This window comes from Urocampus carinirostris, chromosome 9 (assembly GCF_059441175.1).
Source record: "Urocampus carinirostris isolate Australia breed hairy pipefish chromosome 9, RoL_Ucar_1.0, whole genome shotgun sequence".
Lineage (NCBI taxonomy): Eukaryota > Metazoa > Chordata > Actinopteri > Syngnathiformes > Syngnathidae > Urocampus > Urocampus carinirostris.
The window spans coordinates 34,742,440-34,760,119 of record NC_142357.1 but is presented as its reverse complement, the minus strand read 5'-3'; the positions used below and the strand labels follow the sequence as shown (position 1 = coordinate 34,760,119).

Sequence of the window (17,680 nt, the reverse complement as noted above, 5' to 3'; positions counted from 1 at the left end):
TGAGTTTTTCCTTGCCCTCATGTAGGTTTTAGATCATGGGATGGAGTAATAATCGTCCGTAGTTTGCAATAACCGGTGGTCTGTGCAGCCCTTTGAGACTCCTTGTGATTAAGGGCTATACATATAAACATGATTAGACTTGACTTGACCTTATAGTCCAAAAAAAAAGGTTAACTCAAAGTAGGTGCTTCCTAAGCGAAGTTAAAAACATGTTTGACCGAGAAGTCGTAATCGCCGTGGCACGACTCGAGGTTGGCGACTCCCGAGCAAACGTTCAGCGTAGCTTTAAAGTCACATGAAAGGACGCTTGAAAACGGGCGTCTAGATCTGCTTAAGTTGTCTCGTTCGCTCTCCATGCTGTCAGCTCAACGTGAGACAAATTCACACTATTGGTTGGCAGCGCAGAGGCGACTCAACTCGTGTCGCTGTCACTCTTTACAAGGTAGCTACCATCCAGAAGAAGATCCCCTTGCCACTCCCATGGTGAACCTAACATATTCTCACGGTGGTACTGGGGAGTATGACAGTATCTCCGTTCACCGTATTTCCGGGAATATAAGGTGCAGCTAAAATCCCCCAAATAGGGTGTGCCGTATAATGAGCCTTATATACTGCAGAATATGATGGATAAGAGTGGAAATGCTTGCAGTAATTAAAAGTATGGCTTACCATACATGGAGTAATTACCGGTATGTATTGCCATCCAAGATTTCTGGTTAGTACAGTATTAGAGCAATGATTGAGCAATGTTAGATGCAACAGGAATTAAACCCAAGTAGTGGAAGTGAGTGTACGAACATGTTACCACTAGACACCCAGTGGCACAGTTGACATTCAAAGACATTTGAGCTTTTTTCATTGTTTTTCCTCACAGTGCCAGAAAAACTGATTTGCGTTGTACATTCTGATCGGTTAAACAGTCTTTCCATTTCCCCACCAATGAAAGTTTAGGAATTTAGAAAACAGTGTTTCAACAAGATTGCATGCAAGTTTGTTTAAGTGTATATACATATACATATTAAACCACAACATAGTTGACAGACTGGTAATGAAGTGGATAGAATGTTTAACCTATTAGAATGCACTATGCAAATTAGTGTTTTTGGCACTTTGAGAAAACATAGTGTGACAATGAGATAAGCTCTTATGCCTTTTCGAATGTCAACTGTGCTACTGGCGGTCTTGTTGTAAAGCAAAGTGCACTTCCAATACTAGGGTTCAATTCCTGTTGCATAAAATGTTTTGTTATTTTGTTCAGCGATACTTGTCAACTAATCGATCATGTATAAATGCCAAAAGTGAATATCGAATCCACCGGTTTTCCATAAATACACACTGCAGCTCTTGCTGTACTCTCAATTGAGTGTACCTTATACTCCACTGTGCGTGAGGCATATGGAATATATATGGCAAAAGACTTATTTTTGGGTGGTGCACCTTATAGTGTGGAAAACATGGTAAATGTATTAAACATTATCAACGTCAAAGCAAAAAGTCCGACTCCAACTAGTGGAGTCCATATGACAGGCTGTTAACATGCTACAGAGAGATTCTTAAAGTGTTTATTTTACCAAGAGTACAGATTTACCCTTTCGAGGGCTTTCTCACCACTGTAGGCATAGGATGGATTGTCAGTCTGTTAAGATCTGGCACATCATTTCCTCCCTAGAGGTTGCCAATCTGGAGGGAGTGGCTGAAGAGTGCCCACCTGTGTCTAATCTGTCTCCACACCTACACTTTAGTATTCCCAGTCACATAAGGTTTCTTTGATGTTTGTTTCTGGTTTGGACGTTTTGTTAGTTGTTAGTTGTGATGGCTTTACAGTACATGCAAAAATATGACTTGTTTCATCATTTCAGCACGACTACCATGGTTCCTGCTTCCCACATCATGGGGGAACCTGCAAATCACAATCCCCATTTCCCGTAGAATAAAGGCTTGTATGAGAACATCATGCGTTTGGGTCCTGATCCTGTTCTGGTTCTTGACAAACACAAGGAGTTTTCCTGTTATACTATCTTAAAATCAATCATCTTCAGTGTGTTTTATCATTTATGGAACAACCAAATTGTTGCGTAGAAAAAATGAAACTGTGAAGCTTGTTAAAGAGCTTAAGGCCCATTTGTAAGGTTAGATATGTGTGACACAACCAGGATTGGGTAGGGTTACTTTAACTTGATTACTTTCAATTGCTTTTGGATTACTCCAATACTAAATATGCTAATAAAAGACTAAAGAAACTAAATATGATTAAAATTATGACTGCTCCATAGCATATGAATAACCTACTCTTCTCGTCGGCTGAAAAGTAGTCTGTGTAATATAGTGTAATAATCTGTGAAGCCCTTTGAGACTCTTCGTGATTTAGGGCTATGCAAATAAAAATGACTTGACTTGACTTGACTCACAACACGTGGTAAGCTTTCTCTCCTGGCTTTGATCTCTTTGATCTCCGGCAAAACTAACATAAAATGCGACAGAAACAAAATGAAAATAAATCCAAACAGCTTGCCAACATCATTTTTGCCGTTCCATGTATTCCGTTACTCCCCAAGCCTGCACAAAATTTAGTCATTTTATTCATATTTAGTTTCTCAGTAGCCTAGATGGTAAGGCGCCCGCTTTGAGACTGGGAGGTCGGTGGTTCGCGCCCCGGCCGAGTCATTCCTAAGACTTAAAAAGTGGTCGGCGGCGCCCTCTGTTGGCTGCGGCTGCATCGGCTCGCTACAACGGGTCAGGTGCAATCGACATTTCGTTCTGTGTACATTGTTACACAGAATGACAATACAAGGAAATTATTATTATTATTATTATTATATTATTTTGTCTTTTATTAGCATATTTGGTATTGGAGTAATCCAAAAGTAATCGAAAGTAATCAAGTTAAAATAACCCTACCCAACCCTGGACACAACTCTGTACTGGACTTACAGAATTGGCGTAACGTTGGGGCTTCATTATTATTCATGCCCCTAGTTGAAACATTCAAACAAATAAAAAACCAAACCGTCAACCAAACGCAATTTAAATCCCTGCTGCAAACATCAACGAGTAGATCAACAAACTAACAGCAGCTGATTGCATCAATTTTCTGAAGCGAAGGAAAAAAGATGTCCCATCCTTCACTGCCACTCAGTGGGAGAATACGCCAGAGCCTGTGCAAATACTACAGAGTATTTCCAAGCTTCTTCTTCCAATTTATTGCCCCAGTCACACAGCATAGCATGTAAACACAGCAGAGTTAGCCCACATCGTTCTATTTGTCCTTCAAATGAGACAATTTTGAAATGGAGTTGTGCCGTTTTCTTGCCGGGACTAATTTCCGTTGATGTGTCAAGCTGGGCAAACAATACCAAACTTTCACAGTGGTTGCCATTTTTCTGGGGGGAAAAAAAACCTTGAAAAACATAACACAACTGGCGGCTGCTGATTATTTGTGTTGGTACGACCGGCGAAAGATCAGGGATCACACATTTACCAAGTGAGGGAATGGCGCGTTACAGGATTTTATCAAACCGACTGAAGTCAACAGTGAACCCTTGCGAGTGCAACAGTTTATAGTGTCAACAAACAAGGAAGATAAACGGAGCTGTTGCTGGTGTTTGCACGGCTATCTGTTCTCAGAAAGCCATTAAAATACCAAAAAATAAATAAAAGAAATGTTTGGCTCGAGTCAAGGCGGAGACAAAATTGGCATCGTGGAGTCGGAATAGTGCGGAGGCGACCGGATCACATACATTTATTAAGTGACGTCATTTCCTTCAGGTGGCCATTCCATTATAGTGACATGCATGCTGCTGGATTGTCTTATTAATATGAATAAAATTACTCAATTCTGTCTAGGCTTGGGGAGTAACGGAATTCAAAGAACGGCAAAAATGATGTTGGCAAGCTGTTTGGATTTATTTTCATTTTGTTTCCGTGATATTTTATGTTAGTTTTGCAGGAGATCAAAGAGATCAAAGCCAGGAGAGAAATCTTACCACGTGTTGTGAGTCATCATTTTAATCATATTTAGTTTCTTATGTCTTTTATTAGCATATTTGGTATTGGAGTAATCCAAAAGTAATTGAAAGTAATCAAGTTAAAGTAACCCTACCCAATCCTGGTTGTGTCACACATATCTAACCTTACAAATGGGCCTTAAGCTCTTAAGCTCTTAGATAGATAGATAGATAGATACTTTATTCACCCCCGTAGGGAAATTCACGGTGTTAATAAACACTACCCCGTTGTTTATTAACAGATGAACATGATGCCCTAGGGGTGCTTGTAGCGGAGTGGATGACGTCACGCCAGTCCAAAAGTTCGACATCCCTGCGGCAGATGGAAAACGTTTCTTTGTGAAAATCCAGGGATACACCACCTCGTTAGCAAGTCCGCCTCATCTCCGATTCCCCCTGGCTTTCGTGTCTCTGTTTAGCGGCGTTGAAGAGTCATTATTTTATTCATATTAGGTTTATTTTGTCTTTTATTAGCATACTTGGTATTGGAGTAGTCCAAAAGTAATTGAAAGTAATCAAGTTAAAGTAACCCTACCCAACCCTGTAGGCGTATTACCAATATTGTTATCAGTATTATTACTAATGTTATTATTTGGCAAGGCTGCAAAAATATTATATAGTAATTTAACTTGCCCATGGTGCAGAAACGCAGACCACAGCCTGTGTGGTATGTATTTTTAATAATAGTCATTCATGTATTTATTAGATTTGCCGGTATCTGTGTAGCAGTTTGTACAGCAAATGTGTGTTTGGCAAGTGGTAATAAAAAGAGGAAAAGAAAATCTATATGCCCTGAAATGTTGTGAATAAACGACAGAGAGACAAGTGAATAACAATCATTGACTCATAACTAGTTAGTCTGTCTCAAGGTTGTGATTCTTTTACTCTGAGCACTCTGGAACCAATAAACCAAAACACGTTTGGAAACCATGCAGGAAATATCAAGGACACTAACCCATCTGCTTAGGACCAAAAAGAAACACATTATCCCTAATGCATCCTTTATTTGAACAGTTTGGAAAGGTTAGACTTAGGAAACATGATTGAAAATGACTAAAAACACTCAATGTGGATCTGAATCTTTCAGTAACAGTAAGGAGTTGCCTTTATTTGGAAATGTTGAACTTTTTTCTCGATCCAAGTTTGCTTTTAGTAAAGTATCAAAGGGGAAATGTCATCCGAATAAAAATGAGTCCACTGTTAATAAACATATGGTTAAGCGAGCCGACCTTGACCTCGAATGTCTATGCAATTATAGACCTGTGTCAAATCTCGATTTTATTTCACAAATACTTGAATATGGGGTCTCCACGGAAAGACTGAGATCATTTCTTCCTCATGCCATGAGGCTCTTTAACTCCACCCGGGGGAGTAAAGCCTACAATAAACCCCACCCCCACATTTGCATATTATCTTATTTTTATTACAGTGTGTATCTTCCGTAGCACTATTCAAATACTCGAGAGAAAAACGATATATTGGGTATTTTTGTATTCTATATCTTTATTTCATTATTTTATTTTTCAACTCAAGGATAAGTGTGAATTTCCCTATGGGGATGAATAAAGTATATATCCATCTATCTATCCATCTATCCATCTATCTATCTATCTAACATCACTCATAAGCTATGGAATATAACGTAGCTGGAGAACGCTCAAAAACATGTGGATTTCTTCTTGGCTCTTGGAATCACTGGCAGACTGACATTTTCAGAGCAAAGGCTCAGAACAGGAACACAGGGGGCGGTTGAATCAGAAAGTTACTGCGTTTTTTGATTATTTTTTTTTTCTGTGGCCACTTGAAACCCTTTTTAAAGACTTTCGAAGCTCATTGTCCCATTTCTCCAGTACCGCTTGGAGAAGAAATCCAGTGTGAATTATGTTTTTTTTTGCAGAACACAAAAACATCTAAGATTTACATGTGCATTTTTAGTCTAGCTTGTGTATGTATCAATACATGTTATTTTTAGATCATATTATGTTGTTTTTTGAGATAATTCTATCTCCTTTTAGGTAGTGGGTAAAAATGATGTAAACATATGCAGCTTAAACATTCTGTTGCAGGAAGTTATTCCCATTAAAATTTACCACTGGAAAATGCTAGCTTGATTTATTGTTTGCATGGCCTGTAATAAATGTGCATAATGCATATGTTATCCTTACACTAATAGATATTACAATAGCCAAGTGAAGCCACCAGAGAACACTGTCGGAGTCTATTTTTAGGCAGACTTGTTAAAGAAACATTTCAAGGATTAACGAGCCCTTCAACTAAAATTCAAGCATTATCAATAATTAAGAACACAACGCTAAAATTCAAACATTTTTAGGGATTGCAAGCACTCGTACGAAACCTGAAGAGAAGACGGGGCAAGTCCATGCGAAACTTTGTATGTTACCATTGTCACGGTTGCCATGGCGCCCAATTGGCCCCGCCCGTGTGGCGCCAGCTGCGGCTCATTAACAGATTGGCTTTATGTCTATTTAAGCTCAGTACTCTCACTATTCCTTTGTCAGCTCGTCAACGAACCTCTGCCCCGCAAGACGTGGGTTCAGTCTCGGTCCTGTTTTCCTGTTGGTATTTCTTATCCGATATTGCTCCCATTTATTTTGTCCTGTTTAATATCGGTTTCCAGTTTCGTTCCCGTCTATTTTTGTCCTGTTTATTATTCTCTCCTGTTTTCGTTCCCGTCTAGTTTGTCCTGTTTAATTTTGATATCCTGTTTCATTGTCAATCCTGTCTGTCCCGTCCTGACCGGTATCAATCCCATCTGTCCGATATCTGCTCGGGCAAATGGAATTTATTTCGTCGGTCTCTGGCTTCCTGTCTTTTCCCGCCAGACCGCCGCTTGACGTGCATGACTCTGCATTTCCCGTAAAATAAAAGCTCGTGTGTGAAACGGCATGCATTTGGGACCCGATCTGGTTCAGGTTCTTGACAACCATCAGAATCAGGATTTTGTGTTTTTCCTTGCCCTCATGTGGTTTCAGATCAGAGGATAATATAACGGTGATCTGTGCAGCCCTTTGAGACTGATTAAGAGCTGTACATGTAAAAATGACTTGACATCAAGGCTAATTTTTAAACCAGAGTTCACATAGCATTCAAACTCCAGGATTCTTGTGTCTAAATTAGAAAAAGACCGGTAAATCGGCAGCTGTTATTTCTTTCCACAGGGTCTCGTTAAGTTGAACGTAGGCAACAATGACCTCTCAATCGTACGGCGCACGAGATGACGAGAAAATATCTCGTTATGGATGAGTCGAGAGCGAAAGAGCGATCGGGTGAAGGGCCTTACATGTTTTCCTCGCCGATGATACAGAAGGCCGACAGGATCTTGACAGTCTCGGTCATCATGCCGGTCTGCTTGGGGTCGATGGATCGCGCCAGCAGCAACAGACTTCTCTCGTCTCCCAGGATCCTTTGCAGACCATACTGAAAACAAGATGGATGGAGGAGGCTGAGCCTTTATTAAAGTTCCGTGGTAGCTAAAGTGAGCATTTCAGCAAAGTCAGTAGTACAGTAATCCCTCCCTGTGCCACGATTGACTTCGCGCTTTCGATACTTTGCCGATTTTCATTGTGAATTGTTTTCTGCAGCAGACATCCCACAGCAAATGCCAGCGCAGAAGGCAGGTCGCAAAGGGCTGTGTGTGTGTGTTGGGTGGGTGTGACTGCATGTGTGCGCGACTGTGATAGGCCGGTGTATGCTGTCAGTCAAACAATGGGACAGACGCACAAGCGAATAAGTCCACCAAAAATCAAACTATAAAGCAGAGCGACAGGTATTATTTTAGTGGCTCGTTAAATTGAAAATAAATGCATCAATTAAATCGGACTGTGAGGAAAGTATGAAGAGCGCAGAAAATGCTTATCACCACCGGGTGCTCCGTGGATTGTTATCAAGTCCATGAAGAGACTGTGGCGGAGAAAGGCAAAAGCGAAGATGCAGGTCCAGCCTACTGCTGCGACTATAGCAGCAGCAATGTAACAACACTCCCAAGCCACTTTGCCAAGCCCGGCCAGTCACCAACGCTAGATCCATTACCGATGAAACGGATGCCCTGGAGCTACAACTTACGGGCGATTGCTACATTCGTGATTCTTGTATTTTAATCATCATGAAGACCTGGCACATCCAAAGATGCCCGATGCTAGCAAGCAGCTAGCCGACCGCTCTCTATATCGCTCTCTTACACTGAAATGAGAAGCCCTCACATTTTATTGTATTATTGTAGAATGACGATAAAGACCATTAATTCATTCAACTGCAACTCTATGTTGTATGTTTTTATTTGTATATCTATAGTGATTGTTTGAAAATAGGATGTCCATGGGTTTTGACTGATTTGGGAGTTTATGGAAGCGACCTTGAAAAATAAAAAGATGATGATGTAATAAAAAAGAGGCCAGAACTAAGGGGACTAACACGTATCTATAACCTATTATAGTCTTTTTACAGCTAACGGTTTGGGTGACCACCGGTGGGCATTAGCAGCAAGAAAATCAATTGGTCACAGAGCCTTGAAATATGTGCCGCTACATGAGAAATGAGCACGACCTTCCTAAAATGGATGCTAAATGATCTGCGAGCCAAGTGGAAATGGTAAATGGTAAAATTAGCTCCTCTGTATGAGCCCATTAGCTCGGATGGCGTCATACTGCAGTGGAAAAACGTGGAACCATTAGAGAAAAGCTAAAAACACTGGATTCAAAGAATAGTTCAATCAATCAATAAATAGATAAATCGATCCAAAAAACGATATTATACCATAGTTTCCGGACTAAAAGGTCCACCAGACTATACAGTGCATCAAATTAAAACTCATGTAAGAAAAAACTAATTTCATAGAACATATCCATTCTGAAATCTGATTTCATCTCTAAATGAATGAATTACTCCATAAATGTTAAGTTCTTGATCTGCCAACCCAAAAAGGCGCATCTAACTATAAGGTGCACGTTTCATTGTTTTAGGTGTGCTTTATAGCCTCGGATAAACAGTACTTTTACTTAGATATTATGTATAAACATTTTTGCAATTGTAAGTATTATTTTCCTTATATGTTATATATTTTATCACTTGTTTTTCCAATATGACATGTCAAATAATCTTGCTCATATAACAATATTTTTAAATCAAATTAAAAGAATATATTTTAAATGAGGGCAGCACGGCGGCGCAGTGGTTAGCGCTTGTGCGGCACAGTTCATGTCATGGGAACCTGTCGTGGGTTCAAATCCAGCTCCAGACTTTCTGTGCGGAGTTTGTATGTTCTCCCCGTGCTTGCGTGGGTTTCCTCCGGGCACTCCGGTTTCCTCCCACATTCCAAAAGCATTCATTTCAGGTGAATTGGCCGGTCCAAATTGTCCCTAGGTGTGAATGAGCGAATGAGTTGTCTGTCCCTGTGTGCCCTGCGATTGGCTGGCAACCAGTTCAGGGTGTCCCCTGCCCACTGCCCGAAGATGACTGGGATGGGCTCCAGCCCCCCCGCGACCCTAATGAGGATAAGCGGTACGGCTAATGAGATGAGATGAGATGAGATATTTTAAATGGTGAAGTGATCTGTTATGTGTCTGAATATGTGATTTTGATCATATTTTAACAAAATATCAAATTAAAGATAAAGTAAAATAAGAAAAAAATAATAATTTAAATGTTCTGCAGTAATATATTTTAGGGAGTAAATGAAAGATAAAGCTGAATGAAACGGTCCAATTCATATGTATGTAAAGCACTCTTTAAATGTTGTTGTTTTGGTCAGCAATTAATAATGGATCAAGTTATGCAACAAAAAAAAAATGCAGAGTTGGCTGGAAAGTATTGTAATTTATTAAAAATGATTAACATTCAAACATTAGTTTTTATTTCCCAATGAAAAAAAACCACACGTGTATTTATGAAATGAGTTGTTTATGTGTTATTTGGCCCATATCAAATGCTACGATTTTGTCAGCCTGTCATATTTTTTCTTTGTCATTCTTTATTGAAAGCCAGCATCTAGGGATCACCTGATCACTGTAGATGTTAACAGTTATGTTTTGTGGGTACTTTTTAACCAAACTGCCAGAAAAGACCTGTTAGTTATTTTACTGGTTGTGCCTCCCACTTATCTTACTACTCTAGTTAGAGGTTGTTCATACGGTTCTCTGAAGGGAGTAGTACACACCAGTGTAGGATATCTTAAGTTGCTTGGCAATTTCTCACATGGAATAGCTTTGATTTCTTTAAACAAGAATAGACTTGTCCTGACCGTTCTAAGAGTTGGATCACTTCCACAAATGTGATGCTCCAGATATACTAGATCAAAGAAAGGTCGTGTATAGTTTCTTTAACCAGCTAAACTGTGTTCAGCTGTGCTATCAAATTGCACAATAGCAGTGTCTGAAACTTAACGGACACCAGGGCAGACAACTCTGAAAAGTTACCTGCCCAGCCATAAAGTTGCCTGCCCCATTTTTCACAACTTGAAACACAATAAGACGACTAATCGCAAAAAAACTGTTTTTGCAAAGTATTAAGGATGGATAATCAGAATATATAACAGAACAACACTTTAAAATTAAGTTTATCATAAATCTACTTATAAAATTCATTGCATGTATATGACATTGCTGTTTTCCATCTGCCATCAGTATGTACCCATATTTACTCATCTTCATTCATGCAATGTTTGCGTTGAGTTGTCTGCTACAAGCCACAGGAACTCCTCTTTCCACGATGTTTTTAATGTATATTTACATTTTGTAGCGTCATCAATTTTGTTAGCTTCTTTTGAATCTTTCTTCTGGGGCTGAGGTTTTGGCTTGATTCCTAACCACTTTTCCATTTTTTCTTGTGTTCTCTGTCTACTTTGGAAATGATATGCAAACGCACGACTTTATACCAAGTTATTCCATGCAGGCTTCTGATTGGTTGGCGAGTATGCAAATTGCCAAACAAACCGAAAATCCAAAATTTCCAAACCAATAAGTTTTATCATATCATCCATTAACGTTCTAAGTTGGCCAACACAATATACTATGAGAACACTTGAGATATGCCGCCATAATCCTATAAAGCGGCGCCGCCACCGAGCGCCCTGTTATCTCTCACTTTTTGTGATTTATTGTTTTATTGTCTGCTCCTATCTTCGGTGTTTTTCCTTCCCGTATGACAACTACACTTTGGATGACTTTCTATCCTATGGACATGGGTTTTAGCGCACAAAAATGTGTTTATTCGAGGAATCAACTCCCTGCCCAGAAGAATTCTCGTGCCGGCATGATGAGGGGGCCTATGGTGGAAGAAGAGCCAGCGCTAGCTAAGCGGCTAGCGGCGTTATAAGTCTTCGGTACCATCCGTAATCATGGTAAATGTGAACTTACTACCAAATAAGACCAACGAGTGCTGGTGGAAAACATCGAAGCGCACAGGGAGCGCAGTTGCTGTGTTTTGCGGAAACGTGGCTCACGTTTAGCACCCCGGACGCTAACGTGTAGCCACCCGGAGCTACCCGGAGCCATCCGGCTTCAGCGCCGCTATACAGAGACACGATAGCCTACGGGAATTGGAGAGGAGACGGACTCGCTAACACGAGGTGGTGTATCCCTGGACACAAAGAAAAAGATTTCCATCTGCCGCAGGGATGTCGAACTTTTGGACTGGCGTGTGACGTCATCCACTCCGCTACAAGCACCCCTAGGGCATCATGTTACTCTGTTAATAAACAACAGGGTAGACTGCTGGAAGTGTGAATTTCCCAACGGGGATGAATAAAGTATCTATCTATCTATCTATCTATCTATCTATCTATCTATCTAAAGATATTGCATCAAAAAGCAGACATTTGCAGCTAAAATTGTCATTTACTGTGCTAACTATGTATGGGGTGTAGTTGTGATTAGTTTCATGTCATTTTCATTGAAAAAAGCCAGTGATTTTCCTTTAAAAAAACAGACAATTGTAAGCAACTCCAATTTTTGGAATGGCAATGTGTGAAGCTCAATACATACCTTGTTGTTCATGAAAGCCTTCAAGCATTGGATAAGTTTATGTTGATTCCGTTTATCAATGTTTTCTTGCCTAGAAAAAAAAACAAGATTATTTATTTGTCATTTAAAAAAGATCTGTTATGGTTGACTTACTGCTTCTTATCCAAAAGCTTCTCCAGCGCATCGAGAAGAAGTCCGAGACCCTCGTGACCAAAGTTATTAACCCAACTGCAAAGGAAATAAAATAACACAAAAGTCAGTCAGTATTATTGACACAGTCTTGGCACTGAAAGCCATTCATATACAGAGTGAATTAAGACTAAAATATTGCTTTAACCCTTCTCATTCAAACACGTGTCACGGCTTCGAAGCTATTGGATTAATGGACTCGTGTAGTGGATTTTAATACCCCACGCCACCCGAACCGCACGACCTCGCCGTGACCCCGCCGACACGGAATACAGTGGCAATTTAAACGACACCCATTTAGCCGGCAAATGAACAGGCATCCGTCTTCACTAAGGATTCCCATCACCGCCCTGTTTGTATCCAGACACTTGCCGGAGCTGCCGAGTCTCCCTGCTCAAAATTGAGCAATGCCGGAAAGATAACGCCGTAATCGATAACGGATCGCGGGAGATAATTGCCTATAAACCACAGCGTATCGGGAGACGGCAAATGATCCGGCGCGGATGAGCCTGTTTGTCTAAGGAGGCGAGCGGGAAGGGGGAAACTGCGGTGGCGGGGTAGCGGGGGGTCGGCTCTGTGGTCACAGCCGGATGATGCCATTAGCGTCGCTTGTTTCCATGACCGGGACCCCCAACTGTCAATAAACACAAAATGAACCCAGCCATTTCCTGGTGTGAAATGGTGAAATACGATGATATAACCTAGTGGTTGATAACCACCGGGTCTTGGTTCGTACAGTGATGTTATACCTATTGGCAATGTTCCCTCTAGCTGTCCACGGGTCTGAGCATTCACACAAAGTTGGTCAGCAACGCTTGAAACTACAGTGAGCAACAGCAATCCCAAGTGTGGCAATTAAATCATTATCAAACATGTCCAAAACTTGACATCACGTTACATTTTGCTGAGTTTCCGGCAATGCAAAATTATGTTTCTCTTTTGAATGAATTGACTCATGTACGATTGCAAAGGTCGTACGGCCTACAAACGTCGTTTGTTTTTACAATTCTTTCACAAGATATCCATTTATTTTTATTTCCTGATATATTTTGTCGCATAATATTATCATTTTTGGGGCTTTTTTAGTCGGTTGTAAGATACAGAACTGTACTTAATCACATTTTTAGTGGAAGTACGATGTTAGCAACAAGATTCACTTGATATAATTGGAAATTATTTGAATGCAACACGAACTTTTTCTTCGTTTTCTGTTTTTTCTACTTTTTTAAAATTCCTTTTAAAAAAAATCTCATTGTGTTTATTTTTTCCTAGCTGTTACTTTTTTTCATTTGTTCTCTATTTACTTTTTTCCTTTGTTTCTTTCTTTTCTTTTTTCTGGCTTTTTTCTAAAAAAGAAATTTCTCTTCCTTTTGTTTCTTTTTTTTCTCAGCTTTTCACTACTTTTTCATTTAGGTATTTTTTTCTTTTTTTTTTTCTATCCCCCATTCCTTTAAGTCATTTTGTGCATAATTTTACAAAATATTTGGTCATGTTGGGCAAAAACAACCTGAAGCGCAGTTTAGGACCTGAAAGAGCAGGCTCCTTTCAGTGAGCCGAGCCGAAGAAGCCGGTTCTCGAAAAACTCTACTAACTTTACTCAACTTTGTTCTACTTTGACTCGACTTCAAAACACCGCATTTAGGACACAAATGCAACGTCGGGGGAACCCGTGTATTTTTACCTTCATGCACTGTAACTTTGACTTAATTCGCTTCTTAATTAGCAAATTTGAGCCCTCACTTTTGTGAGCTGGCTAGATTTTCTTGTGCACTGGCTAGATTTTTGAGAATGTGCGGGCAGTGCGCGACTGCGCACGCGTGCAGCTTAGAAGGAACATTGCCTATTGGTGTTTTAATGACACTGCCACGATTCAGAAATACCTTGGGGCTTTGAGGTGGTACTTTTGAATTAAAACCAGTGTGGTTCGCATGGGCAAAGGAAACCGGCCGAAGATACAGTAAAGGGTGAATCACACCAAACTGTTGCGCTTTTAAGCAATCAGCCTGGAGAATGGTCAACTCCATCCAACCATTATCTGCACTGTTTATCCTCAGTAAGGTGACTGGAGCCCACCCATATCTTCAGGCAGTGGGCAGGGAACACCCTGAACTGGTTGCCAGCCAGTCGCAAGGAACACAGCTAGTTCACTAGCTTATTAGCAGGGTTGGGTAGGGTTACTTTAACTGGATTACTTTCAATTACTTTTGGATGACTCCAATACCAAATATGCTAAAGAAAGACAAAATAAACTAAATATGAATAAAATGACAAAATGTTGTGCAGGCTTGGGGAGTAACGGAATACATGGAATGGCAAAAATGATGTTGGCAAGCTGTTTGGATTTATTTTCATTTTGTTTCTGTCGCATTTTATGTTAGTTTTGCCGGAGATCAATGAGATCAAAGCCAGAAGAGAAAGCTTACCACGTGTTGTGAGTCATAATTTGATTCATATTTAGTTTATTTTGTCTTTTATTAGCATATTTGGTATTGGAGTAATCCGAAAGTAGTTGAAAGTAATCAAGTTAAAGTAACCCTACCCAACCCTGCTTATTAGGGACAATTTGACCTGACATGCATGTTTTTGGGGAATGTGGGAGGAAACCCACGCAAGCACGGGGAGAACATGCAAACTCCACACAGGAAGGTTTGATCCCATGACCTCAGAACTATGCCATACATGCGCTAACCACTACACTGCCATGCTGCCCATGCTGCCCATGGTCAACTCTGTCATGCTAAAAACATTGGTAAGCAACTTGGAGGATACATGGATCCCTAAATCAATAACAAGACACAGAAACCACAAAACACCAACAAGCTTTTCCCGGGGTTGATTTATTCGGTGATCTTATATTTTAATTACTTGGCTCACAGATCAACAAGACGCTTTACTTGTAACATTACAAAGGCGACCAGAGTGTGTTGCCTCACAGTATAGAGGACCCAGTTTCAATTCCAGCTACCAGCCTCCTTGTTTGGAGTTTGCATGTCCTCCCCTTGCCCTCGGGCACTCCAGTTTCCTTTAAGCATTCCTAAAACCTGGTTATGATAGGCCCAGCGACCTTTGTTAGGACAAGCAGTTCAGAAAATAAATGTGATTTTAGTGTGATGCTATGAGGACATCTTAATGTTACTCACATGACTCCACATCATGATTGAAATTCTTATTATAAATGCTATAATTGTTGTTATTATCATTATTGTTAATATTAAAATATTGTGACACAAAGTACTGCATTGTAGCACAAAAATGGTTGCAGACCACTAATACAACCCACTTTTTTGAAAATTGTGTACAATAATAATGGTTAAATGGAGCTGAGACAATCGATTAAGTTATGCTAAGGTATTATTTCGGTCAAGTGCCTCAGGCTACCATTTAAACAAATATGGAGGTGGCAACAGAGATATCCAGAACCAAACGCATATATTATTTTAACAAATTAACTGCAGTCCAGTTATTGTATCTTTGGGCAGCCTAACTACCATAAATTTCGGACAGCAAGCCGCTACTTTGTTGATACATTTTAAACACTGCGACTTACAATTCGATACAGAGACGATCCTACCCTGTCTGCCGACCTGGCAGGTCGACACAACTGGCACCTAGCAGCTGGCTTAAACTAGTGCGGCCCATGTAGTCCGACTGTTAAATCAAAATAAAGCACCGCGAAGGCATGCGGCGAGTGATGACCCGAAGTGATTTCTGCCAAGTGCTCTGAATGTCAAAGTGAAGAAAAACAATTAAGCAAGAGTAAACGGCGAGAGTAGGACTATGAGGGGGTGAGGGACAGACAGAGATGGCCGGATCCAATTAGATGTTTGAGCTTACTGTAAAAACGGTCCAGTGTTTTTTCCCTAATTGTTCAGTCCATGTATTGAATGGATTTGGGAAGTACAGACCTTAAACATGCCCGATTAAAGTCGCCGGCGACGATAAAAGTTTAGAACAGAAAAACATGTTGTGTTGGATTAAAACACTAATTTATGGACTCAATATCAATTAAATTGACTTTAGCATATATGCCAAAATAATCTTGTACTGTACTATGGCTTAAAATCTGGTGTGGCTTGTACAAAATTGTAGTTTCTTCCTTAAGTTTGCCCATGTGACTTTCAATCAATCTGTAGTTACGGTATGTCAAAATGAAACAGTGAAACACGGTTTTATATAGTTGTTGATTGCACTGAACTAAGCAGGATTTTTGATGACTTAAGATATATTATGCAATGAATGAGTTGAATATGGCAATGAGTAGTAAAAACATATTTGTCTTTCCTTACAAAAGTCTAAACTACTGCAGACCCAAAACATATATCCTGCATTTTTTCTCATTTTCATCTTAAACCAGTGCAGGCCAAGATATGGTTGTTGAAATTTGAAGCAGCAAATCTATTAAAAAGGTCGTGCTGTGCTGTTCCAGCACACCGCGGGTTTTGTTGATGAAGGCATGTTTTGGACCACCTACGTTTAAGACCCACGCTAATGGCCACATGAAGGGGAACATAACACGTTTGCGCTCCTCAACAAATTGGCTCCGAATCAAGTCCGTGCATGCATTAGCAGCCACGCATACATTGAAGTCAATATTGTTTTCCATTTGGAAAAATCAATGCTTACAATTAAAATGCAGGTTATTATTTGACAGAAGTTGGCCTTCTTAAAAATGGAATCATTTTGATTATTTCAAGAACAATTTTCCCCCCAAATTTAACAAATTATGACACTTAAAATGATCTAAAAATGTATAATATAACTAAAAAGAAAATGGAAAAAGATATCATATCACAGTTGCCCATGGTGCCCATTTGGCCACGCCCGTGTGGCTCCAGCTGCGGCTCGTTGACGGATTGGCTTCCCATCTATTTAAGCTCAGTGCTCTCACTCACCCTTTGTCAGTCCGTCAACGAACCTCTGCCCCGAAAGACGTGGGTTTTGACTGTGTCCAGTTTCCGGCCTGTGTTTCCTGTCCGGTATCGTTCCAGTCTATTTTTGTCCTGTTTATTTACGATCTCCAGTGTCTGGTATAGTTTCCGTCTATTTTGTCCTGCTTGTTACCTGACTCCAGTCTCCAGTGCCTGATATCTATCCTGTCTGTCCGTCCTGTCCGGTATCGACCCCATCTGGCCGATATCTGCTTGTGCAATTGGTATCGATCTCGTTGGCCATTGGCTTGCTGTTAACGTGCATGACTGCTCCATTATTTTTATTCGGGATTTATTGTGATCTTTACAAATAAAATGTTAAGTCACACTCAAACTAAGTAGTTTTTGTGCCAATAAGACAAAATATTTTATTAAATGATGTTTTTTTTGGGACAATGTAAAAGGGGGTCAGCACGGCAGCTAAATGGTTAGCACGTCCGTGGCACAGTTCTGAGGTCATAGGATCGAATAATCCTGTGTGGAGTTTGCATGTTCTCCCCGTGCTTACGCACAGGCACTACGGTTTCATCCCACGTGTCAGGTTAATTGGCCGGTCCAAATTGTCCCTAGTTGTGAATGAGCG

At 40.3% G+C, this 17,680-nt stretch overlaps 1 protein-coding gene across 1 annotated transcript in view; it reads right to left on the bottom strand.

Moving 5' to 3' along the window:
• The window catches only part of diaph2 (diaphanous-related formin 2), a 364,287-nt gene that overhangs the window by 73,496 nt on the left and 273,111 nt on the right, over positions 1-17,680 (bottom strand). The window contains exons 9-11 of the mRNA XM_088343854.1: positions 12,134-12,208; positions 12,002-12,071; positions 7,306-7,442 (exon numbers count right to left, since the gene is read on the bottom strand). Coding sequence (XP_088199980.1) covers positions 7,306-7,442; positions 12,002-12,071; positions 12,134-12,208 — 282 coding nt within the window. The remainder of the gene's footprint in view (positions 1-7,305; positions 7,443-12,001; positions 12,072-12,133; positions 12,209-17,680) is intronic.